The sequence below is a fragment of the Rattus norvegicus genome, chromosome 9 (genome assembly GCF_021556685.1).
Source record: "Rattus norvegicus strain SHRSP/BbbUtx chromosome 9, alternate assembly SHRSP_T2T, whole genome shotgun sequence".
NCBI lineage: Eukaryota > Metazoa > Chordata > Mammalia > Rodentia > Muridae > Rattus > Rattus norvegicus.
In genome coordinates, this window is record NC_141542.1 from 101,921,757 (window position 1) to 101,949,253 (window position 27,497).

A 27,497-nucleotide genomic window follows, 5' to 3' on the forward strand; every position below is an offset into this window, starting at 1 on the left:
AATTCTTATGTCTTCTCTGCAGAAGGATTTGGTGGCGGCGTTTGACAGTGGAGACCAGAAGTTGTTCTTCGATTTGTGGGAGGGACACATTCCCAGCTCCATCAGAGACACCGACTCCCTGGCTCAGAAGCTGGAGTTCTACCTTCACATCCACTTCGCCATCTACCTGCTCAAGTACTCCGGGGGCAGGCCGGTAGGCACGCTGGTTAGGGCCGGGTCAGGCTGAGCTAGCTAGCAGGCCTCACAGATTTCAAGGAAGCATGGGCCTAGGGTGGTGACCATTTCATCGTTACATTTTGTGTCCTGAAAAATGATTTTTGGCTTCATTCTCAAAAGGCTATTTCCTAATTTATATGGAGATTTTGTAATTTTTTTGATCAAAGTTAAATTGTTTTCCTTTTAAATACCTCATGTGTGTGAGTCTCGGAGCCACATCCAAGTAAGTTGGCTTTATCAGGTAACTTGGTGTATCTGAGAGAAGACTTAGACCATACGCTGCAATGCAAGTATTGGGGAAGTAGTGTGCCTGTGTCTAGAAAAGGTCTGTGGGCTCGAGTTTAGCTTCTGCCTTTTCTAGATCGGCCGGAGTGCCGAGCCCATGTGGTGGATGAGCCTTCAACTACAGACAAAACAGCAAAGGACAGAGCTGGCATCAGATCACTCGGTAACACTGCCCTGTGGTGGTGAATTAGTTAAACCATTCTGTCTCTGGCAGGTGGTTCTTCCAGCCACCATCAAAGTCCTCAGGATTCACACATGAAAGACATACACACATGCAAGTTAATTTTGCTATGCCTCGATAAGCTCAATGGCTGGGCACTTTTAAACCTCCCCTCTGGTATACCTGAATTAACACCGTGCAAATCTACATTTTTTTTTTTTTTAAGATTTATTTATTTTATGTGTGTGAGTACACTGTCGCTGTCTTCAGACACACCAGAAGAGGGCATCAGACCCCATTACAGATGGTTGTGAGCCAACATGTGGTTGCTGGGATTTGAACTCAGGACCTCTGAAGGAGCAGTCAGTGCTCTTAACCACTGAGCCACCTCTCCAGCCCCCGCAAATCTACATTTTTATCTTTGTTGCCCTGTTACCTTCTGGGCACCCCCACAACCCAGGGCTACTTTCCATATATACTACATTTTGGCCTACTCACCCTCCTCTCCTTCACGGTGTGATCATTCCTATATGATCCACCCTATGTCCATCTCCTCCTACACCCCTCTCATCCTAAGACCCTCTCGTGCCCCCACCCTGTCCCCGGTCCCCATCCCCACCGTCTCTCCCTCCTTCCTTCCCTCCCTCCTTCTCTCCCAAGCCTGGGAATCTGTCCTGCCCAGCCTTTGGCTGCTGGCATCTTTATTTAACAATCAAAACCAACTGGGGACAGGGTCGCTCAGTGTCTTATGTGCAGACATTCATGTAAACAGTTTGGGGATCAAAATTAACATTTTAATATAAGTGAAGTGGGCCAAACCCACTTGACTGCCCTGAGTTGCTGTGGGAGCTCATTGGGATGTCAGGGGCAGAGTGGAGGGAGCAGCGCTAAGGGATCTGTGAAGTAGCCATTCTTGGAAGGCTGCTCATCTAAGTGTGACCCAGAGGGAGGCTCAGGCTTTCTGTGCTGCTGTTGTTGTTGTTTTGTTTTGTTTTGTTCCACCTTATTTCTGTTTAAAGTTTTTTCTGTTTGATGTAATGTGAAAGTCAGTGTTAACTGTTTTCTAAGCCCCGTGCTCAGGAGAGGACCTCATGGCACAGGCTGGGTGAGATGGGAAAGGGAGGTGGGAGCTGTGGTGGAGAGAAGTGAGAGAAATACCCATGCTAAAGCCTCGGTGTCCTCCCTGGGGCCGGAGAGGCGGGTTCCTCAAACTGGTTGGGCTTGGAACAGTGGTGTAGGCATGGTCAGTCCTTAGCTTCATGAAGGGAAGGAGGGTGCTTCTGTTTCAGGAACCTACAAAAATGTGTCATTCCCCTTTAGAAACATGGGGATGCAGACAAATGTTTGTGTCTGCAAAACAGAAGGGTACATCTCAGAATGAGTCAGTAAACTAGATTATGACAGCCAAGGTGATCGGTTCTGACGCTGAAAATTATGTTTGTGAAGCTTTCGAAGGACGTGAGAAAACGATAATAGTGATATAAAACACCATGTGAATGGCTCATTGGTCCTCTGGCATCCTGTCCAAAGTGACGTCAGACACTGGAGCAGTGCACCTGCCAGGCCAGGTGGAGATGCTAATGACGTGGCTGGGACCTAGGGAGCCTCACAGAGTGGACGGGGTGAGCAGGAGGACTGAGACCAGAGACCCTGAGCACATGTCTTCCTTCTTCTAGGACAGACAGGAGCTAGATGAAAGGATTTCTTATTTCAAAACCTACCTGGAGACAAAAGGGGCCTCCCTGAGCCAGACTACGGAGTTTCTTCCCTTCTATGCCCTCCCCTTCGTGCCCAATCCTATGGTCCACCCCTCATTTAAAGAGCTCTTCCAGGTAAGCAACTGCCTGAGGAACTTGTCAGAACCTCGGCCACATTGTTGTATTGTGGTTTCTAGGTGATGCTTTAAAAAAAAAAATAGGATTTATCCTCATTATTATTTAATTGTAATTTATATAGCTATCATAATGTATATAGTATTGTATTCAATGGTTGGATAGCATTTGACTTACTTTTTCAGTCCTGTACCAGCTGTGGTATGTTCTTGCTCATATATATATAAACCTGTAAGGGACGTAGCAAAACATAGAAGCAGGCTAGTAACGACGTATAATCTGTACAGCCTGAACCACATGCTGACATAATCCTCAGTAAGATGCACACACTTATGCACATATGCACACACCCATGCATACATATCAAATTGGTTTTTCAGACGTCATATAGTAAAATTGACTTCTGGACAGGTAAAGTTCTGTGGATTTTAACATGTGCATAGTCACCACCATTAGGGAACAGAATTTTTGCAATGTCATTCCTGAGAACTGCCTTGTGTCACCCCTTTGCATCTGCTTCTATCCCCACCTCTGTTCCAAGCAAACACATTTTATTTTAAAACAGTGTTCAGATAGTTTGTTTTAACAAGCTTTCCTTGTGTCGTAATGTGGGATGTTGTTGTTGTCAACACTGAGGCCTGCTGACTAACTGACTTGTTGAAGGTGCACCAGCGGTCATACTGATTACACTTTATAAGGATTGAAGACAATGATCCCCTTATGTTTAAGCCTAGCTAACCTGCATTTTCCCTACCACCCCTTGCGACTCTTTTGGAGGGAGGAGCCTGTCTGTCTGTCTGTCGCAAGGTGATCCTTTTTTCCCCCCTGGATTTGAGGATGTCTAATTTCATTTTAGTGTGTCCAGGGTCAAATATTTGATTTCAGTTTGGGTTTATTGAGCTTCCTTGATTTGATGCCTTGTATCTTGGAACAATTCTGGAGAATTCTGTTTGTGTTTCTTTATATTCTTGCCTCTGTTCCATTCTCTTTATTGTTTCCTCTGGACAGCTGTGATGGTTTGTATATGCTTGGCCCAGGGAGTGGCATTATTAGAAGGTGTGGCCCGTTGGAGTAGGTGTGGCCCTGTGGGTATGGGTTTTAAGAACCTCCTCCTACCTGCCTGGGTGCCAGTATTCTGCTAGGCTAGCAGTCTTCAGATGAAGATGTAGAACTCTCAGCTCCTCCTGCACCATGCCTGCCTGGATGCTGCCATGCTCCTGCCTTGATGATAATGGACTGAACCTCTGAACCTGTAAGCCAGCCCCAGTTAAATGTTGTTCTAAGAGTTGCCTTGGTCATGGTGTCTGTTCACAGCAGTAAAACCCTAAGACAGAAGCTGGTACCAGGGACTGAGGTATTGCTGTGATAGGCCTGACCATGCTTTTGCCTGGAAGGATGTGGATTTTGGGTCTTTGGATTTGAGAACCAGTGGAATGCTTTAAGTGGGACTTAATGGGCTGTCCTTGTAAGAATATGAAAGACTTTGTTGCTGAGAGTGATTTGAATTGTGCAGACCTGGCCCAAGAGAGTTCAGTGGAGAAGAATTTCAATATGTGGCCTAGAGACTGTTTTTGTGGTATTTTCATGAAGAATGTGGTTGCCTTTTGCCCTTGTCTGAAGAGTCTACCTGAGGCTAAGGTAAAGAGATTTATATTAATTGCATTGACAAAGGAAGTCTCAAAAAAGCCCATACCCACAAGGCTGCACCCACTCCAACAAGGCCACACCTCCCAACAGTGCTATTCCCTGAGCCAAGCACAGACAAACCATCATCACAACAGCTGATCAGATGTCCATGACTCTTCTCATTATATCCTCCATCCCTTTTAAAATTATGGTAAAGAACACATGGGGTAAAATTCACTAATTAGGCCTCAAGTGAGGTTTTCTGTCCTTCTGTCTGTCTGTGTGAGGGTAGCCACACATTTCCTTGCTTTATCCTCTAAGTGCAGAACCTTAGCTGGTTGCCCTTCAGAGTGACTTGCTGTCCCAATTCTGCAGTGGATTATTCTTATCCCAATCTTTACTGAGCCCTCAGGGTTACAGGTTTTCCACTCTCAGGATTCTTACTCTTGTCATTTGTGGACTCTGTGATTCCTTTCTTGTCACTCAGAGATTTTAAATGGACCTCAGTGTGCGTTGTTTTTGTTTTTAGTTAGTTTGTGTGTGAGTGCGTGTGTGTGTATGTGTGTGTGTGTGTGTGTGTGTGTGTGTGTGTGTGTGTGTGTGTGTGTGTGTGTTTACATTATATGTGTTGCAGTATCAACTGGACAGAAAATTTGTCCTTTTTATTCCCTTGGGACAAGGTCTCTCATTGTAGACCGGGCTCCTGGCTCTCCTGGAACTTGCTGTATAGAACAGGCTGACCTTGAACTTACAGAGACTCACCAGCTGCTGCTGCCTATGACTTTCTCCTCCTCTTTCTCTTCCTCTTCCTCTTCCTTTTCCTCCTCCTCCTTCTCCTCCTCATTTTCTTCTTGATAGGCTCTTACTATGTTATGTCATCCTGGCTGACTTGGAACTCATCATGTAGGATAGACTGACCTTGAACCCACAGAGCTCTGCCTTCCTAGTCCTATGATTGAAGGGTACACCATGGGATGGAGAGTGGCTTAGCGGTTAGGAGCCCATATTGTTCTTGCACAGGACCTGAGTTGGAGTCCCAGCATTCACATCAGATGAACATTCACTCACAACTACCTGGAACTCCAGCTTCAGGAGCTAACATCTTTCACCCCCTTGGACACATACATCAACACACATCCCTTTACATAAATAAATAAATAAATAAATAAATAAATAAATAAATAATAAAAGGGATGTAAAAAATGTATATTACTAGTCCAGCTAGTCAGTTTCTTTGCAATGAACATAATGTGTCTTCTGTAAATTCAGTTTGTCGGTGAACATCCTCTTGCAGAAATACTTAGGATGCTTATGACTTCAGGGAACATTCCTGAGCGCCTGTTCGTGCCAGAGACTAAGTTAAGTAAGCTTAGTTAGTGAAGATGTAAAGATATAGAAGGCTAGCCTAGAGGTACAGACTGTAATCCCAGCAACTAGGGAAACTGAGGCAAGAGTTCAAGGCCAGCCTGGGCAATTTAATGAGATCCTACTATCTCAAAAGTAAAGGAAGCTGGGGATATAACTCAGGGGTGGAGCCCTTGCTTGGCATGCAGAGCACCCTAGAGTCAGTCACTGGAGGTGGGGGAGAATCAAAGAGAACAGAGGAAGGCCATGGAGGTGAGCCCTGGCCCAGTCCGCACATCCATAGTAGTCCAGCCATGATTAGGTTCCATTGGCGGTTTGAAGGTCAGAGCATCTAGTGCTGGGAAGACAGTCAAACTGCCACGAGCCTACTTTAAAGGCCGTGTTCTCACAGGAAGAGATGGAGAAAGAGGATGAGTGGCTTTCCCGACTGTTGGTCAGAGCTGACCCACTCCTCCGGGCTCCCCACGCTGGTCTTTCAGAAGTGTGGGATCCAGTGCTCATGAGATGCAGGAAGTGTTCTCAAAGCTGAAAACAGTAGACATACAAGCAGTCAGTGAGAGATAAGGGCTTCATGCCTGGAGAGTGTGTACTCCTGCCTGTCATGTTGGTTTCGAGAACATTGTCAGAAGCGACTGAAGGAAATAGTAACTAACACAGAACAGTTTGACTGGCTTACGGGTCCCAAATACTTGCTTTGGTTTTGTGAGAGAGGGTCTCATGGAGCCCAGGCTGGCCTTGAACTCAACGTATAGCTGAGATAACCTTGAGCTTCTGGTCCTCCTGCTTCTACCTAGTGGGTGCTGGGATCACAGGCGTGCACCCTGGTATTATGCAGTACTAGGGGTCAAATCTAATGTTTTTTGTATGCTAGACAAGTACTCTGCCACATTCCCAGCCCTTGTTTTGATTGCTTTAAAATAACTTGATTGGGGAACTGGAGAAACAGCTCAGTTGTTAAGAACATTTGTTGGGGGTGTTGGGGAATTAGCTCAGTGGTAGAGCGCTTGCCTAGCAAGCGCAAGGCCCTGGGTTTGGTCCCCAGCTCCGAAAAAAAGAAAAAAAAAAAGAACATTTGTTGGGTTACAGAGACTCTTGGGTTCAATTCCTAGTACCCACATGCTGATTTACATCCATTCCTAACTCCGGGTCCAGGGCATCCAATGCCCTCTTCTGACCTCCACAGCTGCCAGGCCAGCACATGGTGCATATACATACAGACAGGCAAAAAATCCACACAGCAGGGGGCTGGAGAGATGGCTCAGTGGTTAAGAGCACTGACTGCTCTTCCAGAGGTCCTGAGTTCAATTCCCAGCATCCACATGGTGGCTCACAACCATCTGTAATGGGATCTGATGTCCTCTTCTGGTGTGTCTGAAGACAGCGACGGTGTACATAGACATGTAAAATAAATAAATCTTTAAAAAAAAAATCCACACAGCAAAAAAATGGGTAAGTCTAATTTTTAAAATATAATAAATATCTGGGCTGGTGAGATGCCTCTGCAGGTAAAAGTTCTTGTGGTACAAGTAGGCCAGACTGGTTTTGATCCCTGGGACTCACAGCCAACCAGATGTAGTTGCTACCATCTGATCCCAGTACCCTGTAGTGAGGAAAGAGTGGAGCAGGAGAGTTGCTCAGAAGCTCTCAGGTCAGCCTCCTGGAGTCCACAGAGCTGCGACCACAAGAGAGATTCTGCCTCCATAAGCTGGATGGAGAAGGCTGGCTCCTGAAAGTGGTCCCCTGACCTCCATTCATACCCTGTGGCATGTGTGCCCTTGCGCACAAGTATAGTACACATGGACAATACTAAGTAAAATAAAATGTCTTGATTTACCTTGGCCACCTCAGCACCCTCTTGGGATTGCTCAGACCGTCCAGTGGACAGAGCCCTGGGCTGAAACACTGTTGCTTTCCTAGGGATGGCTGCTTTCTTTTGTGTTTTAAGTGGGAGATATTTTTATTTGAAGAATAGAAGTAAAATGATCCCAATAATGTTCATTATCAGCCTGAATGTTTGTTTCAAGCCAGACATGGTGCCGGCCTGTGTTCACAATGCTCAAGAGACAGAAGTTCAAGGTCAGCCTGAATAACATAGCAAAACCTCAGCTACGCAATGAGATGTTGATTATATACTGCCATGCTTTCTCTTTCACAATTTCTATCATTTCTCCTTCATAAATAAATGTTATTTGAAATAAGTAATTTCTTTTCAAGGATATATTGAACTAAAATTGACCCACAGTGCTTGCCATGACATGTGGTGGTATAGCATGTACCAAGTCTGTCTTCTTGTCTAAATGAGGTCCAGAAGTCACTCCCTTGCTTTGGGGTGTGTACAACTTAAGGAATAATTGTCCGTGTCATGTCTACCATGGTATACATGCCTAGGCTGCACCGAATTAATTTAGATGTTCAGCCTAATGTGGTCTCCTGTCATGCTTGTGTTTAAATCACATGAAATATTCCAGTCAAATGCAAGCCATTTGACCTGCTGTGGATCCTCGAATCATTTATAAGCGGATCAGTCACACATTGGGAAACCTGTTTTCCATCCTCTCCCAACCCTGGCAGGATGCTGGTTTCTGTAACTGACAGGGTTATTTAACCCACACCCACAGCCTTGATGGTGCCTTGGCTATTTAGTGAGCTGATGTCTTCTTTATTTATTTAATTTTATTTTATTTTTCTCCAGGATTCTTGGACTCCAGAATTAAAGCTGAAGCTGGAAAAGTTTTTAGCTTTAATTTTTAAAGCCAGTAACACTCCAAAGCTTTTAACCATCTATGTATCCTTTGAAGTGAGTGGGGACCCCTGGGTGTTATAGCAGGGGCACTGGCCTTGAGTGCTGTCAGTCAGCAAGCTGCCAAAGGAAGCATCTGCGTAGGCTCTGCCATGACCTGGAAAGGGCTATAGTATGTATGTGTGTAGTATGTGTGTGTGCGTGCGCATGAATGTTAGTATATAGGTGTCTGCAAAAGTAGTATGTGTATGTGTGTGTGTTAGTACAGGTGTCTACAGAAGCTGTGTGTGTGTGTGTGTGTGTGTGTGTGTGTGTGTGTGTGTGTGTGTACGTGTACATGTACATGTATATGCACACACCCTGGCCCTGGAGTATCAGGAGGTTGCATTAACCACTGAGCTGTCTTTCCAGCCCTTTGGTCTTGTTTGGTGTCACCAGCCTAGAAACTGTCTTGGTAGGGAAAACAGGAAAAAAAAAATCTATCCTGTTGAAAAAGATTTCCTTGAAAGAATGTTTCCTTTGCAGAAGGCCACTGAATAATTTGGAGGGCCTGGAGGTCACAGTGTTCAGACTTGCCAGTCAGATCTGAACTTAAGCTGCTATGTTGTATAGTTTACATACTATAACGTTTACCATCATAAGTGACGAATTCAATGACTTTTAGAAATTGGATGGTGGTACAGCCATTATCATAGTCTATTTCCACTAGGGACACTTGAGAGTACAGAGGAACAGTGTTACAGGTATAAATGGGGACCATTTAAGATAGCAGTGACCCTCCCATAGGAGACTGATTAGTCACCAGTTATCAGTCCTCAAGGCCATGTCTTTTCTCAGTAGACAAGCATCTACTTAAAGGTATTTCATACTTTGCTGGAGGATCTGCACAAGGCCTGGGTTTTATTCCCAGCCCTGGAAGAAAATAAACAGAAAGGAAAGGAGAGAAAAAAGAGCAAAGGTGCAGCCTGAGCCACTGCTCTCGCCAAGGCTGTGCCCTTGACTGAAGCTTTAGGACTGCAGTGGCCGTCTTAGGGTTATGGGCTCAGCACTTCAGGAGGGTTTGACCAGCAGGGAAAGACCTTTGTTAGGGTAGACAGGCCAGTGTGGAGGCTGGGGGAGTACTGCAGCCAGGGTTCTCATGGAGGTCACTGTGATGGAGTGATGCTGGCAGGAAGTAAGCAACATGAGAAACTGCTCTCTGCTTCCCCGTCTGGAGCAGTCTCTTCTGTCAGCCTCAGGTCCTTCCTCTATCAGTGTCACAGCATCAGGCCATTTTCCTGAACTGATTTCTTACCCAGAAGGAGAATGGATCGAATAACAAAGGTAAGTTGTCTAGATTACAGCTTTCTTGAGAAGAGCTTTGCCAGCTCAGATTCTAAGCTGTGGGAGCAAACAGAGATGGAGAGGATTTGTGGGCTTGGAGAAATGAGGGCTTTCAAGGCCTAAATATTTACAGAGTGTCTAGTGACCCTGCTCCGTGTAGTTCCAGGAGGCCCACTCCTTAAGGATGACTGGTGTGTTAGCATGTCCAGTATATGAGATAACAAAGAAATGGAGAAACAGAGAAATGGGGAGCAGCCAAGTCACAGCCTGGCGGCAAGGACCTGCCTTGGCTCATACAAGCACACAACCAGCGTGGGGCAGGGGAATTACTTTAATAGCTCAGCTTTTTTTTTTTTTTTTTTTTTTTTGGTTCTTTTTTTCGGAGCTGGGGACCAAACCCAGGGCCTTGCGCTTCCTAGGCAAGCGCTCTACCACTGAGCTAAATCCCCAACCCCCAATAGCTCAGCTTTTACTTCAAACTTTCAGATACAGCACCAGACAGCATTTCCATTTTTCAAACATTTAAAATAATTCTAGTTTTGAGTGTTTACATAAAATAGCATTTTTCCCCATGGGTAATAATTTTTACCTGAGCAGTTCATCTTTCAGTAAGGTAAGAAAAACTAGTTGACATGGCCTCAGTGAGGAACCTCAGCCTCCAGGCCTTGCCTTGCTTGGTCTCATCTTAGATGCTCTGTCTTGGAAACACCTTCAGTTATTGGAAATGTTTGTGGTGAGCTCCACACACAGTATTGAAGGCCAGATCCCCAGCTCCCAACACATGGAGTTTCCCTGTGTGAAAATTTGGTTCATTAAACCACAATACTGCCCTTTCCCACAATGTCAGAGGATTTGAGAACTTCCTGCCTTGGTTTTTCTATGCTTGGTTTAAGAGAGTGAAACTTAAAAAAAAAAATTATTTATTTATTTCATGTATGTCACTGTCTTCAAAAGAGGGCATCAGATCCCATTACAGATGGTTGTTAGCCACCATGTGGTTGCTGGGAATTGAACTCAGGACCTCTGGAAGTGCAGTCAGTGCTCTTAACCACTGAGCCATCTCTCCAGTCTGAGAGTTAAACTTAAAGATTATTTTATGTGCATGTGTGTTTTGCCTCCATGAAAGTCTTCCCCTCAGATGCCAAAAGAGGGCCAGATCCTCTGGAACTGGAGTTATAGATAATTGTGGGTGCTTGGAATCAAACCTGGGTCCTCTGGATGAGCAGTCAGTGGCCTCAACCTCTGAGCTCATATCTCTAGCACCAGCCTTTTTTTTTTTGAAAGAGAGGAGTATTAGTAAGTTACTTATTTCAGCTTACCAGAGAGCTGGCAAATGATTAATCATTTAATTGCGATACATACGAGGAGTTTAGCTGCACGAGGCAAAAGGTTTTGAACGTTTTGTCCTTGGTTGTCTGGTGTGTCAGCCATCTGTCCATCATTACAGTGAAATAAATATTGGAGGCAGTTAACATATAAAGCAGAAGTGTTGATTTAGTTCTCTGGTCTGGCGGCTGTAGTCCAAGATCAGACAGCCTGGTTGGTTTGGACCTGGTGGTAAAGGTTAGTGATGTGATAGAGCACACTGCTCACATCATGAACCAGAAGCAAAAAGGAGATGGCCGGGTCTTTCTGGAAGCTCCTGCTTCCTCCCAACACAACTCTGGGGACTAATTTTTTATCATATGCATCTCTGGGGCACTCATTTAAACTGTTCGATTGTACCACTAGCTCCAGAAGCCAACGACCACTTCACAATGAAGCCATCTTCCATCTCTGAGAGTCCCCATCACTCAGGCTGCCTGCAGCTGTCCTGGGCACATGCACGTTGCTGGCACCCCCGCTCCCTTCCTGGGACTTCAGGGTCACTCCTAGGACTTTACAGTGCACCCCTCATTCGGGTTGCTTGCCTCCAACCCAGCATACTGCTTAGCCTCATAGGCTTGCATGGAAGTTCTGGTGGAGCCAACAGGACGATAACTCCTGCATTCTGCCTGTAAAAGCTGCCTGTGGGTGATGCTGAATTCTGTTCCTGTATAAAACATACCTGGACCCATTCAAATTAAAGTTTCAGTCACCTAGAGTGCCTCGCTGCCAGGCAGCAGAAATCCCAAGGCCATCTTGCATGGATAGGGGATCCCATGGCTTGTTGTTGTATTTTGTTTTGCTGTTTTGACAGAGTCCTGAATGTGGCACAGGCTGTGTCCCATTTTTCTTTTCTGCTCTTTTTTTTTTTTTTCCTTTTTTTTTTTGGAGCTGGGGACCGAACCCATGGCCTTGTGCTTGCTAAGCAAGCGCTCTACCACTGAGCTAAATCCCCAACCCTTTTCGGCTCTTTTAATTTGGTCTTTGAAACCAGTTCTATTTCCGAGTCTCTGATGCTGTGGCAGACGGGGTAGCCACACAGTTCTGACATATCTTCCATGCCTGTTTCCTACTGTCTCAGTGCAGAGGGCCAAGATGCAAGCTTCTCTTTACCAAACTAATTTTATCCACCAAGATATGCCTTGTCCACATCTTACTTTTTTATGGCTAGGCTTTTTGCTCTTGATTCTCATTGAAGATTTGGTTTAAAACAGCAATGCCCAGGCTGGAGAGATGGCTCAGAGGTTAAGAGCACTGACTGCTCTTCCAGAGGTCCTGAGTTCAATTCCCAGCAACCACATGGTGGCTCACAACCATCTGTAATGAGATCTGATGCCCTCTTCTGGTGTGTCTGAAGATAGTGTACTCATACATAAAATAAATAAATCTGTAAAAGAAAATGCCCCTGCCGTAGCCCAAATGCCCTGCTGCCTTGAAGTCTGCCAAGTAAGCCACCTTTCAGGCTCGCTCTCTGACGCGTTCCAGGAGTGGGGACAAAATATTCTAAAACTCTTTGCCACAATATAAGGAGGACAGCCTTTTCTCCAGTCCCCAGCGGAAGGACACAGCATGGGTTTTATTGTCTGGGATTGTATGTGCATAGAAGCACATCTGGTTCATACATTAAACTTGGTAAACTCCACTCTGCTGGTGGCATTTTAGGATTTCTCTAGCCTCCAGTCTTTTAGACACAAACCTATACACACACACCACCACAACCAGCAGCAGCACCACCACCAGGTATAGTGTAGTCAGCAGCCCTGTATCTGATAATCAGTTTCTCTTGCATATCCAAAGCCATTGCTAGAATGGACAGTGATCATTGGAACTTTCTACACTCTATACTTAAAGATACCTTCACTTGTGGCTACTTAGACATTTTTGAAAGAAATGACAGCAAGACAATATGCCACACTTGCTTGTGCCCATGTGATTCCAGATATGTGACTGGTTCTGTCTGCTGTGCCCATGCACTAAAGGCTCAGAGTGGATAGGTCTTGCTGAACCTCCATGGAGGAGCAGGGGGATAGCTGTGTCTTCACAGGGTCAGCTGGGATGTGTGACCGTCATTACTTGTCCTTGGAGCTCTGGAACACCGGAGATTCTCTCCCTACTACAAGGGTACAACTGGGAATTCCCAGCCACTCCTATCACTGCTGGTCTAGACTCAAATGAGTCGGGGCCAGTCCCCAGCTTGATGGGGTCTGCACCGGTTCTGATACCCAAACGTAGTTGGCACCCTTTTTTTTCCCCTGAAGGCAGTCTCACTTAGTAAACCATGGAGTTAAACTTGGAGATCTACTTGCCTCTGCCTCCCAAGTGCTGGGATTAAAGGCATGTGGCACAGGATGCCCGGTAACAGATGACATCCTTAATCATGATTGAGCATCTGGGGCTTGCCCCACCACTACTGAAATATACTGTCAACCCACAGTTCTACCGCTGCCGCTGAGCGCGTGGGTCACACTCATGTGTCCATGGGCATCTAGGCTGGCTTTTTTTTTTTTTTGCTATTGTGAATGGAATATCGGTAAACATGGATAAGCAGGTATTTCTGTGGTGGGACCGAGAGGCCTTGAGGTGTAGGCTCAAGAGTGGTATAGCTTGGCTATATGGAGTTTTCAGGGAACCTCTATCCCATTTCCCATAATGGCTGCCTGAGTTCACATTCCACCAGCAGTGGATAAGGTTCTCCCTTCGTCCTTGCCAGCATTTGACTCCTTTTGTCTGATTGTCACCACTTCTGTGGTGCTGTGACGTATTGTGGCAGAAGGCTTGGCGGCCTGGGCAAGAGCACGGTTACTTGGACTCTGGGTTTGGCTTCAGTGCCGACTCTCTTCCTAGAAATGCTGCAGCAGCTCCACCAGCAGCTGCTGGAGGCCGAGCGCCGGGCCATGGCCTACCTGAAGCGCTACAATAAGATGCAAGCCGACTACCACAGCCTCATCGGGGTCACAGCCGAGCTGGTGGATTCTCTGGAGGCCACGGTCAGCGGCAAGATGGTAAGGACGCACCCCTCCGTATGGAGTTCTGATTCAGACAGAGTGCATGGCGCCCGGACTGTATGCTGTGGGGCTCCTGGCCTGTATTTGAAAGGCTGGTGTGCAGCAGCCGGGCTAGCACAGTGTCTTACCTGTCTTCCCAACACGTGCTCCACCCTGCTGTCGGTCTCTGTCTTCCTCTCTGTTACCGCTGTTGTTTTAGGGTTTTTTCATATGGGCCCTTCATAGTAATGGCACACACCTTTAATTACATCACATAAACACATAAAATACTAAATCTTTAGAACATGGCTGAAGTATGAAGGAAGTGTTCTTATTTTTGTTTAGATTGCTTGTGTATGTGTGTTCTGCCTGCATGTGTGTTTATTCACCATGGGCATGCCTGGTACCTAAGGAGGAAGAAAGGGGCCTCAGACCCCATGGAGCCAGAGCTACAGGCACTTGTGAGCTCCCCGATATGGATGCTGTACTGAGCTCAGATCCTCTGAGACAGAGAAGCAAGCACTCTTTTTTTTTTTTTTTTAGATTTTATTTATTTTGTAGAGGAGCACACTGTTGCTGTCCTCAGATACACCAGAAGAGGGCATCAGATCCCACTACAGATGGTTGTGAGCCACTATGTGGTGCTGGGATTTGAACTCAGGACCTCTGGAAGAGCAGTCAGTGCTCTTAACCACTGAGCCATCTCTCCAGTCCCCAGAAGCAAGCACTCTTAACCACCGGGCCTAGAGCGTGAACTTAGGACAGAAAGTTGAACAATGCAAAGGATGATGTGTGACTTCACCATGTTCTCACACCCTCCCCTTAAAGATTTATTTTGTATATGTGAGTACACTGTAGCTGACTTCAGACACCAGAAGAGGGCATCAGATCCCTTTACAGATGGTTGTGAGCCACCATGTGGTTGCTGGGATTTGAACTCAGGACCTCGGGAAGAGCAGTCAGTGCTCTTAGCCGCTGAGCCATCTCCTCAGTTCTTCACCCCCCATTTTGATATTGATGCTAACATGTTCTTGTATGTGATTGAGGTATTTTTGTGTGCAGGCTTGAGAGTGTAGACTCCTGCACCTCGTGTTCTCAGGTTTAGTTATCATATGATCCATCCTTCCTCTGAAACTTGTCATTTTGTTCCTGTGTACACAGTGTGTTGGTGGTCTTTGCCCACGACCATGACTCCTTCCCTTCTACCTTTGCACATTCACAAAGAAATGGAATCAATGAATCCCACCTGCCTCACTGTGCAAACGCTTGCTCAGGGTTCCACCGTAATTGAGGCCTTTGTTTGCTGTGACAGTGCTATGGCGAAGACTCTGTAATCCGTGTCCCTCCGAGTGCGGAAAGATCCTACAAATGGATTGCTGAGTCACCATTTTGACAGATGTTGCCCATTACTCTCCTAAAAATTCAGTCTACCCTCTAAGATTATATAGCACTGGGCAACACCATCCATGATTCAACTGTGTATGTATTTGAGTGGGGTTTTGTACACCTGCAATTTCAACCCTTGGGAGGCAGAAGCAGAAGGATTGCGAGTTCAAAGCCAGCCTGAGCCTTCATGGCAGGAAGTCAGCATCATGTCATGCACTTGACAGTTTATCGATATCTGTCATCCACTCAGCCAGCGTTTCCTAAATACGGGGCCCAATTACAGCCTCATCCCTTTTTTTTTTTTTTTTTTTTGGTTCTTTTTTTCGGAGCTGGGGACCGAACCCAGGGCCTTGCGCTTCCTAGGTAAGCGCTCTACCACTGAGCTAAATCCCCAGCCCCAGCCTCATCCCTTCTTAGTGTGGGCCAGGCAGCTGGGCATTTCTCACTGATGGCCCAGGAATGCAGGGCAGGGCTACTGAGCTGCTCATGTTGTCAAGAATCAAAAACCAGAGCCCAGATCTTCAGATTCTGCCACTGTTGCTACTACGTATGGCTGCCCCTTACTTCATGCCTGGAGTCTACAGAGATGCTTGAGAACCGTTTGTTTCCACGGCGATTGGAATTCACTGAGTGAATGGCATGGATGGGGTAGCCTGCGATTGTACCTGTAGTCACCTTTTAAGATGATTTATTAATTTATTTTTTATTGTATGTGCATTGTTTTTTTGCCTGCTTGTATTTATGAGAGTGTAGGATCCCCTATAACTGGATTATAGACAGTTGTGAGCTGTCCATGTGGGTGCCGGGAATTTAATCCCCGTCCTGTGGAAGAACAGCCAGAGCTCTTAACATCTCTTCAAACAAGTCAGTTATTTTTATTCTCTTAGGTCAGTGTGTTCATTCTTCCCCAGAGCTCTGAGGTTTTTTGGGTGGTTACTTTTAATGAACAACTTGACATAATTTGCAACCCCTGGGAAGAGTGTCTCAGTGAGCGGTTGTTTGTATCAGGTTGGCCAACAGGCATGTCTGTAGAAGAGTGTTTTGATTTAAGGAAATTGATTGGGAAGACGCAGCCCACTGTGGGCATCACCATTCCCTGGATCTGGATTTTGAACTGAGTAAGAGAAATTGAGCTAATAGCAAGTATGCATCTTGCACTCCCTCTGCCCTTGACTGGGTGTGACTTGCTACTTCAAATTTCTATTAACCTGACCTCCCCACAGAGACAGGCTGTAGTGAGCTAAAATAACCCTTTCTCCTTACACTGCTGTTTAGAAGGTTTTTATCACAGTAGCAAAACCCAGGACAGAGGGTAAGATGTGCTTTCTAGCATGGCCATTGCATCAGTCCCTCTACGGGAGATGCTGAGCTTCCTGAGGTCCTGCTACAGGAGACGTAGCGTAGCTGAGGTCCTGTGGGCAGGCTGCATGGCTTTCACCTGGTGACCTTGTCCTTGCAGATCACGCCCGAGTACCTGCAGAGCGTCTGCGTCCGCCTCTTCAGTAACCAGATGCGCCAGAGCCTGGCACACAGTGTGGACTTCACAAGGCCTGGGACGGTGAGGTGCCATGAGAGACAGGGTATCCTGGGTTTGCCCCCCAGGTCTTTTTTTTTTTTTTTTTTTTTTTTTGGTTCTTTTTTTTAGGAGCTGGGACCGAACCCAGGGCCTTGCACTTCCTAGGTAAGCGCTCTACCACTGAGCTAAATCCCCAGCCCCTGCCCCCCAGGTCTTAAAAGTGAAGTATTAGAGAAGGAAAGCCTGTGAGGAAGTGGTGTTCAGGAGACTCCACTGCTGCTGTCTTGTCTGTCTAGAAGCTCCCAGAGGGAGAACTAAGCGATCTCTGAGGTGGCTGCAGTTGAGGGCGAGCCCTTTGGGTGAGCAAGAAGAGGTGCTATTGCAATCTATCATGGCAGCTGCTCCTGGGCACCGAGGCCTGGGAGTCAGGAGGAACAAATAGAAACCCCGCTTTGTCTTTAAAAGAACTCTCATGGGCTGTGGTGACTGCTCAGTAAAGTGCTTGGTGTGCAAGCACGAGGACCTGAATTCTCTCCCTCAGGCCTTGAACACTTGACATCCTCGTGCTGGGAAGACAGGTAGACAGGACCCTGAGGCTCACCACCCAGACAGGCTAGCCTACTTGTGAGCTTCAGGACTGGAGAGGCCTTGTCTCCAAAAAAAAATAGACAGTGCCTGAGGAGTAGCACCAGCCTTGTTCTCTGGCTTCCGCATGTACGTGAACACACACACACACACACACACACACACACACACACACACACACACGACTGTATTTACACATGCTTATACATACAAGAGAATTGGAGGTGAGAGATTGAGTGGTTTAAGACAAGGCTTTCCTTTTTTAAATTTTATGGAAAATAATTAAAAGGCTTACAGAAAAATCATAAACATAGCAAGGAACACTGGTGTCTTCTTGACCAGCATTTATTTATTCTCTTTGTGTGTGTGTATCTGTGTGTTTGTGTGTGTATCTCTCCCTGCCTCCATGTGTCTCCATACACAAACATAGGGTTTATAAAACATTTGTACATATTTGTCAGGGTGGTGTATGTTTATTTTACTTTCTTGTTTTGTTGAGACAAGATCTCATGTAGATCAAGCTGGCATTGAACTTCCTTAAACTGATGATCTTACCTCCCAAGTGCTAGGATTACAGACGTGGATACCACACCTGACTACAATGTGTAGTTCTTTTCCTTTTTGAGATTTATTTTATTATTTTTAGTTATGTATAGCATGTCTGCATGTGGTTAGGTGCATAGGAATGCATACAGGCCAGAGGTATTGGATCCCCAGAGTTTTTGAGTTCTGGGAACAAAACTTGGATCCTCTGGAAAAGCATCAAGTGCCCTTAACTGCTGAGTCATCTCTCAGCCCCCACTGTGTATTTCTAAAGTTTCCCTGTGTCAGTGTCTCTCCTGCGATCTGAGCAATAAAGAGGCTGAAGCAGGAAGGAGCAGCAGGTTAGAGCTTAGCTAGAACTCCACAGGGAACATGAGACTGCCATGGACTGAAAAGGGAGACCATATCCCCAAACCACGCAGAGGGACAAGGTGGAGATGGGTATCCCCTTACCGACTCACATAATTATCAACTCCAGTATGTCATCTTATCTAACTGTCCCCTTCCATTTGTCAGTGGGGCTACTCTCCAGAGCCCCCAGTCTAGGTCAGGGTGCTGTCTGGACTCTGGAGCCCTTTGCTCTGGACCGTTTCCCTGGTCTTTTCCTTGGCTTCTGTTGCATTGGCGCTGGGGAAGCAGCAGTCCTCCTTTTGAAAGTGTGCTACTCTCCATGCATGTTTGGGGTTGGGCTCAGGCTTTTCATCCCAGGCTGAATGTTCCCCGGGGATTGATGTACTTCTCCTAGGACAGCACATCTGGAAGGGCACCGTGTGGACTCAGGGATTCTTAACCCTGGAAGGCTACTGGTGTCTCTAAGCACACCCTCAAAATTTAGGAGCCTACTTGGATTCTGGAGCGCAGACCTGCCTAAGGCTGGTCAGAGGCTGGCTAGGTGAGGCCCACTCTGGACAAAATCCCTGAAGGATCCTCATAACCTGTGCGTCAATGCAACTTTGAAATCAGATCCACACACTCACATTAGCATCTTCATAAATAGGGCGCCTGTCGTATTTTTAAAAATTTACACCGTCCCTCATACTCAGGTAGGTTTAAAGCAGGTTATTGAAAGGCGGAGAAACATAAATAAGAAAAATGAAAAAAGTAGAGACTGAAATAGATTGTGATTGAAAGAAAAATAAGAACAAGCCAAACAAAAGCCAGGGGAAAGAACTATCGTTATGATATGATAGGTGTGATAGAGCCTGTCATGGCCACTGTACCTCCAAGCTGCTGGCCCCAGATTGTCCCTGGCTTCCCAGCAGCCCACGTCAAAGAGAGACTGCAGCTTCATGGCTTGTGTGCTGCTACAGCCAAGAGGCAGAGTTAGGGAATTTATTAAGTAATGTTCTCTGTGTGCAAAATACTGTGATAGGTGCTGTCTGCATGGGCCAGAGGCACAGTCAGAAGTCAGCTCCTGTGAGCATCCTCTGCCCCCATTCCTGAAGGAGACTTTACAGGGCTTTTAATCTCCCTGTATGCCCTTTAAAATTAAAATGAAAAATAATGAATTTTTCTAAGTATTCATACTTTATAATTTAAAAGCAAGTTAAATTTTTTTCTTTTTTTTTTTTTTTTCGGAGCTGGGGACCGAACCCAGGGCCTTGCGCTTGCTAGGCAAGCGCTCTACCACTGAGCTAAATCCCCAACCCCTTAAATTTGTTTTTTATATGGCCCTGGCTGTCCTGAAACTCATTAAGTGGCCTTGAACTCACAGAGATCTACCTGCCTCTGCATCCCAGGTGCCACACATAACTAAAATGTAATATTTTTTTAAAGATTTGTTAATTAATTATGTATGTATGTATGTATGTATGTATGTATGTATGTATGTATACAATGTTCTGCCTGCATTTATGCCTGCAGATCAGAAGAGGGCATCAGATCTCATTATTGATGGTTATGAGCCCCAATGTGGTTGCTGGAAATTGAACTCAGGATCTCTGGAAGAGCAGTCTTAACCATTTAACTCTTAACCTCTGAGCCATCTCTCCAATCCCCAAATTTTAATATTTTCAAAAATTTTATGTATATGAACATTTTCCCTGCATGTATTTCTGTGCACCATGTGGGTGTGGGTGCAGCACCCACAGAGACTAGAAAAGGGTGCCAGGTCTCCTGGGATGGGAGCTATAGACAGTTGTAAGCCACCATGTGGTTGCTGATCAAATCCAGGTCTTCTGGAAGAGCATCTGGTACTCTTAACTGGGGAGCCATCTCTCCAGGCCTCAAATTCATGTGGATGGATGGATGGATGGATGGATGGATGGATGGATGGATGGATGGATGGATGGATGGATGGACAGACAAACAGATAGCGGGCTGGATGAGAGTCGAGCCATTGCTGCCCGCAGTTATCTAAATACTGTGGCATAGAGCTGGTTGCTCTTTGTTCCCTGGGAGAAGGATGGGGTCCCAGGTTGCCGATCAGTTACACTTGTGTGTTTACTCAGGTACTGAAGAGCTGTTCCCCAGAGCTGCCAGCTACCCTGCATTCAGGCAGAAAATGGCTCTGTAGTTTGTGCCTTATGATGCGGCCACAGGAGAGCTAGCATGTAGAAATCTCAGGAGCTGGCTGGGTTTAAGGATGTAAGTGTTGGCTATCTAGGTTTTAAAGGGGCTTCAAGCCAGGCGGTTAACCACCCACCTGAAGCCTCCTGCTGTTTGTAAAATTTACCGCACTGGTTCACACACTAGACTGCTTCACACACCCCCTTCTGAACTAGGATACAAGACAGAAGAACTGGTCAGAGGGTTTGTAAAGATTACCATCAACACTGGCAAAGCTCTTGTTGGAGAGCATGGACTTCATTTGTGGAGAAATAGGTTCCCTACTGAGTCCAGGACTCACATCACTTCTGGACCGCCTGCCAAACCTGTACTGCTGCCCTTCCCACAGAACCGCCACACGGGGGCAGCATACACAAGCAAGAGCTGGCCCTACCATAGAACAGCCACACGGGGGCAGCATACGCGAACAAGAACTGACCCTACCCCAGAACCACCACACGGGGGCAGCATAGATGAGCAGGGATAACCTTACTTTCTCTGGTAGGCTCTGTGGTTGTCAGGAATGGGTGGGCAGGTGGTACACAGCAAGGTATGCCCTGTCACATAAACCCAGTGAGTCGTCCCTCTAACCAGAGAAAAGAGAAGACCCATGCTGGCAGAAGGCCTCACCAACTCCAGGAGAAGAGAGGCTCTTCGGCCTGCCCTGTCTGCTTATGCCTTGTCGGAGCTGGCAGGTGGATCCAATTGCTCCCGGGATTGGTGCTGGTGAGATTCTGGTGTTTGGAGGTAGAGGAGTCTCCTGGATGTTCTGTAACACTGAATCATGCGTGTCCCCTTGTCCCATGTGGCTGATCTAACTCTGGTTTTCCTCATCTTTGTCTCACCAGGGCCAGAACTGGAATAGGTAGGAATCAGAGTGTGTTATCGGCTGCCTAGTGAGAAGTGAGAATTCTCCCCAAGGAGCAGGAGAAAAGACAGTTTTCTAAGATTCTAAAAGGACATCCATGCCACATAATGGCATTTTCACAGCAGCCAACAGCAGCCCTGAGAACCATGGTACTCCCATGGCCCTATAGACAGTCTCACTCTGTAGACCAGGCTGGCCCGGAACTCAGATCTCACTGCCGCTGCCTCCCAAGTGCTGGGATTAAAGGCATGTGCCACCGTGCCTGGCTTTCAATCTTTGTACAAAGATAAAAACGTGTAACTGCATTTTATAGACTATATCCCCTTGTCTTAAAAATGTTTTATTATTACTGTCTTAATAATTGTGCATGTGCGTGTGTGTGCGTGTGTGTGTGTTTGTGTGTGAATACAGTACCCAGAGGAAGGGTGTCGGGTCCCCTGGAACTGGTGATTATAAGTTTCCAAACATCCTTGCTGGGAATTGAACTCAGATCTTCTCCCAGAACAGCAAGTGCTCCTAAGCACTGAGCTTTCTCTCCGCTCCCTGGGTCCCTGTTGATGCAGAATGCATACCTAGTGCTCAGGTCACACAAGTCACCACCATGCAGCAGAGGGAGCCTGGGCCAGCTCATCCTGTACGACCGGCTGAAGAGTCAGTTTATCATTGCTGGTTAGGGCCATATGAGCATCTGGCTCGAAAACGGCAATTTATCAGTAAATTCGGCAGAACCCAGACCTTCAACTCCGCTGCCTCCCGTAGCTGACCATCTGCCTAGGCTAAGTCCACATCCTCCAGACCTTTAAAAATATGTACACTTATGCTGGTCTACAACTCATTCTTTAGCCCAGTAGCACTTCTATGTATGTGTTTAGTGCTTTGAGATAGGGTCCCAAGCTAGCCTCGAACTTACAGTCCTGCTCCAGCCTGTCCTAGCTCGGGGTTCCGTGCATGCACCCCCTTGTCCAGCCTCACTACGCTTTGACAGCATTCAGTCCTTGTTAGAATGCCGTTAGTTCCTGTACTATACAGCAGTGGTGGCGGTGTTCAGCTTTTTTGAAACAGGGTCTCTCATATAGCCCCTGGCTATCGTGGAACTCACTACATAGACCAGGCTAGCCTTGAATTCACAAAGTTCTGCCTCCTGAGCGCGGGGATTAAAGGTGCCTGACAACTTGTAAAGTTTGAGATCAGTATAGAACATCCAGCCATTCCTCTCTGGGTGGAGATCCTTTCTTTCTCTGCCACTTTACTCCAGATCAATGAGTATACAAGTACTGGAGCCCAGGTAGGGGACAGTCCTTCCAAAGGTCTGCCTGGATTGGACTGTGTAAGAGAGTGACTGACTGTGTCAGAGATCCCTGGCCAAGTTGAAAGGAAAGCTGTATTTCGAGTGAGTCCCAAGGCCTAGTAGTGAATTTTCATTTAAATGAATCTTTATTTGGACAAACAGCACAACTGGGAACTAACCCTCTGTTTTCCCCATGTCTCCAGGTAAGCAGTGAATTCATGATAGACCTAGGAAATGGGAGCCTTGGAGGGGAGCGCATCTGCGCTCTCCTTGGTTTTAGTAAAATGTTACAGAGGCTGTGGTGGTTGTCCCTCTTTTTCTGGGTGGCCTGTGCATTTGTTGAGGAATGGAGCCAGGCCTGGCTCCTCTCCCTGATGTGTGATCCTTGTTCTGGCCAGAGCTCAGCAGCTGTAGCCATCCACACCTCTGTGACAGGAGGATACCTGCAGTTGTCCACATGGCCACTCCTCTACTACAGGCTCAGAGATGTATGTCCTGTACCCCCGATCCCAAATTGATGGCAGTTCATACCTTTATACTTCAATCAGTTGGTAGAACCATGACCTTTCCCTAGCTCCAGATACAGACTTCCAGACTCTTTCCACAGATCCTGACAGGAACACTTGTGTGCCCACTCTCCACTCTGCCCTGCTGTCTGCTGTGGAGGAGACTCTTGGGAGTCACTCAGGGCTTGGTCCTCCCCTTCACCCAGGTGCACTGGTCACCAGGAGCTGGCCCTGGGTGCTCTCTGCAGTGGGAGTTGCTGTACATTGTCGAGACCATCCCTAGTTCTCTCCTGACTGAGAGCCCCAGTCTCCTCTCTCTGTCATGCTGGTCACTCAGCTTGCTGGGTGTGTCTGTTTATGTCTCTGTATCCTAGGAAGGATTCAGGTGTCTTAGAGGTCGCAGGTCACATTACACCTTTGCTTCGTGACTGTCCTTATTTCAGGGAATAGCTGTTCTCTTTCTGTACACACCCTCTTCTGGTTAGAGACACCCAGGGCTGTTCCCTCAGGTGCAGGCTGAGGCCTTGGATGTCCCACTGTGATCTGAGCCTCTCTTGAAGTTTTGTCGGGAGGGTCCCATAATCCTTGTTCAAGTGCACTTTAGCACAGCTGAGGCCTGGCAGAAATGAGCCTGGCCTTAAAGGGGTTTGTGGGCCCCTTTATCATTTAGGTTGCAGGCTGCTGAGGGGGTCAGGCCGACAACCTTTTTCCCATCCTACCTGGGCCAAGCACTTGTTCCCTCCACCCTTTTTTTTTTTTTGTGTTCACATTAAAAAAAAAGTTTGCAGACCAAACCTGGCCCAGAACAAACAAACTTTGATTTAGGAAGCATGCAGTCTAGTGAGATTCCTGGCACGCCGTTGTGCAAGGTCCTTGGTAGAGGGCCACTGTCCCTCCTGAGCTGCCTCTAGGAGAACTCTCTTCTATGTCACACCTGCGCTTGATGACCGTCTGACACCACAGGTCCTCAGGTTGTGATCCCAGCAGCTGTCCCAGGCCTAGGAGCTGGGGCCTCAGGCAGCATCTGAGGGAAGACTCAGCTTCCAGTGGCTGAAGAGCGTGAAAGGTGACATTTTCACCTTGACTTGTGTGCACCTTTGTCTCTGAGTCTAAGAATCCCAAGAGCTTTCGCTGACCTGATTCAGTAGTTGACACTTTGGTTCATGGCTTATTCTACTGCATCCTCCCTGTGGGCTGGGAAGATGCTTCATTCCCCATCAGCATTCTTTCAGGGCTTCCTCAGGTGAACCGGCTGACTGTCGGGGAGGTTGGGAAGACCCTGAAGCTGTAACCACCCTTTGTGTGTCTCAGCTGAGCCCTAGTTCTTTCTAAGACTTGCTCTTTCAGTGTTCAGAAACTATCTGAAAAACAAACAAACAAAAAAAAAAAACAAAAAAACCCCCAAACAAACAAACAAAAAAAGACTCTACTTTTGGCTTCAGTCGAGGGATTTGTTCTGGCTGTGATAGATAGTGGTCTCCTGTTTTCTCCCACTGGGCTGTTCCTGGCTGGCTGTTGGGCCCTGCATGCACTCCCTGCACCACAGTGCCCACAGTTGTGGAGCAGTGACTCAACTCAGGCAGCAGTAGCTGTGGTCATAACTGGCTTCAGAGCCTGCAGTGGACACCCTAGAGATCCAGTGTACATCGAGGGTTGCCCAACAGAAGTTGAGAACAGCTTCCTCGGTGTCTGTATGATTACCAACACTTCTGAGGCTGGGCAGTAGCTCTGCTGTAGAATGAGTGAAGTCTTGGGTTTAATCACACAAGCCAAGGGATATGGCTCATACCTACAGTCCAGCACTCAGGAGAACCAAAACCTCAAGGTTGTTCTCAGTTCAGTAGTGACTTTGAAACCAGCCAGGGCTACATGAGACCCCAGGTGTCAGAGAGGAGGCCAGATCTATCACACTGCAGCCTGTGCTCTCCACTCAAGCAGCCCCAGCAGAGGGAGGAGCTTGGCACAGATAGGCGGGGCAGAATGCTGACTTGTTCTGCCTTCACTGGGGTCCCTACCCACAGTGATGCTCTCACTGGACTCACTGGTGGGTATCGCCTGTGTCCCATGGGTGGAATGTCAAGTCTTGAGTCATCCCGTGAGTGTCAGAAGACATTTGACTGTTGGCTGTGTGTTGGATTGTTGTCTGGCCAGCGATAAGATAATTAACAAGCCAGTGTGGCTGTGGCTGTGGCTATGGCCGGGGCTCCGTTGGTAGAGTACCTACACGCTTAGCATGCTTGAAATCTTGGATTCAATCCCCAGAACCACGTAAAACCAGGTATGGTGGTGGATATCTCGAGCCCCAGTATTCTAGGAGGTGAGGCAGGAGTATCAAGTTGGAAGTCATACTTGTTTACTTGGCAAGTTGGAGTCCAGCCTGGGCTACATGAGGTTCATTTGCAAAAACAAAACAAAAACAACTCAGAAAAATCACACAAGTCCTAGTATAGAGTAGAGTTTCAACAGCCAACCGTCTCTCCAGACATCACCAAATGCTCTATGGAGGCAGACTCACTCCCAGGTTAGAGCTACCAGGGCAGCAGTTCTCAGTGTGTGCGTCACGTATCAGATACCCTGCAGATCAGATATTTATGGGTAATGACAGTAGTGAAATTGCAGATGTGTGAAGTGATAAATAATTTTATGGCTGGGGTTCAGGACACCCCATGACCAAGTTCTCAGCTCAGGGGAGATTTATTTGCCCCAGAGGGACAAAGGGCAGAGATAAGACAAAGACAGGAGATCTCTCTCCTAAGGGAGAAGGGAAGGGACCGAGGGAGTGATACTTGTCTCAGAAGGGGACAAAAGACTGCTTCTGGACAGTGAGAGGACAGAGATTACCCACAGTTTATAAAGTTACAAGGGGAAACTCTGTCAGGATGAGGTGTTTAATTTTAATTGGGCGTGAGTCAAAGGCAGGTTTTAATTGCTGGACTTCAATGCTTTGATAGATGGACCTTGGTAGTCAGCCTCAGGAGGAGGAAGCCTGAGATAGACTACTTCATTGGGGAGGAGTGAGTTTTATTGGGGGAACTAGGAATGAGTTGATACTCTTGATTTTTAAAGATTTGCATTGGGGTGTGTGTGTGTGTGTGTGTGTGTGTGTGTGTGTGTGTGTGTGTGTACAGTAACATTGTAGCAGCTCTGTGTCCTCACTTGACTCCAGTTGGTTTACTGCTGTTCCTTCCTGTGTCCTTAATGTGTGAGATGAGGTGTTAGGTGACTTCTTTAAATGGCATCTCAGACCTGTTTCCAAATGACTTGGTAGGTTAATAATAGGAATAAGTAATTTATTTAGTCAAAACACTGAAGGATTAAAACTGCTAAAAGTATATATAGCTGGTAGTAGCCTGCTGGCCTAGCACTTGCAGGATCCTGGGTTCAAATCCCAGCACTGTAAAAACTATGAAAACATATATAGTGATGAGGCATTTAGAAGTGAGATGTTGCTGAGTCGTGGTGGTGCACGCCTTTGATCCCAGATCTTGGGAGGCAGAAGCAAGTGGATCTCTGAGTTCAAGGCCTGGTCTACAGAATTAGTTCCAGGACAGCCAGGACCGCACAAAGATACCTTGTGTCTGGGTTAAAAACAAACAAACAAAAAAGAAATGGAGCTTGAATCTGGAATCCGAGGTCTGTAAACTTGGCAAGAGAAGCTGTCAGAACTGGGGTCACTGCAAGACCACTTCCCCAGTGCCTGTGTGGCTTTAGAGTAACTCTTGCAACAGACTCACGCTGATTGGGTATCTCTAGATGCCCAGCACTGGGACACAAGAATGACATATTTTCAAAAACTCCCAAAGGAGAGAGTCCCTCTGTGTCCCTCACTGGCAGGAATGGGTGACATTTAATAGGCGTGGCTCTGTTCTTCCCTCTACATAGCTTTTCTCTCCATGGGTCTGCTTTATTCTGCCCTGTTCCTTGCAAACCAAGAGCCCTAGGCAAACAGTCTGCCATTTTAGCTCCACTCGTTCTCTTTTCCCCTTGTCCTTGTAAGGCAGTTTCAAAGTCTCACCCATAAGTAAAATGTCCACATTTAACAGAAACACATTTATTAAGAAATAAACAAACAAAACCCATAAGCAAATAGAATCAGTAGGAATCCTCATACCGGTTCGGCCCATTCTCAAATGTCTAACGTCCCAACTGTCTTTTACATTTGATGCGTGTTGTTGGACACGTGCCTCCCGTTGCCTGTGTTTATTCCTCTGTGTTCCTCCTGTGTAATTCGGTAGTGCTCATAGTGACAAAAAATGAGGACGTGCACATGCATACCATTCGGGCCACATGAGGCAATGTGCCCATCCACAAAGGAGGGGATAAGCCAGCCTGCACACAGTAAGTGGGGAGGCGAAAGGAATT

At 46.7% G+C, this 27,497-nt stretch overlaps 1 protein-coding gene across 24 annotated transcripts in view; it reads left to right on the top strand.

Annotated features, from left to right (window-relative positions):
* Positions 1 to 27,497, top strand: part of Armc9 (armadillo repeat containing 9) — a 125,705-nt gene that overhangs the window by 7,930 nt on the left and 90,278 nt on the right. For all 24 annotated transcript variants that reach the window (XR_015628588.1, XR_015628590.1, XR_015628589.1 and 21 more), the window contains 6 exon segments: positions 23 to 193; positions 2,338 to 2,493; positions 8,177 to 8,269; positions 9,523 to 9,547; positions 13,757 to 13,914; positions 16,742 to 16,840. Coding sequence is in view for 17 of the 24 variants with exons in the window: in NM_001398574.1 (NP_001385503.1) it covers positions 23 to 193; positions 2,338 to 2,493; positions 8,177 to 8,269; positions 9,523 to 9,547; positions 13,757 to 13,914; positions 16,742 to 16,840 (702 nt within the window). In the remaining 7 variants the exon portion in view is untranslated.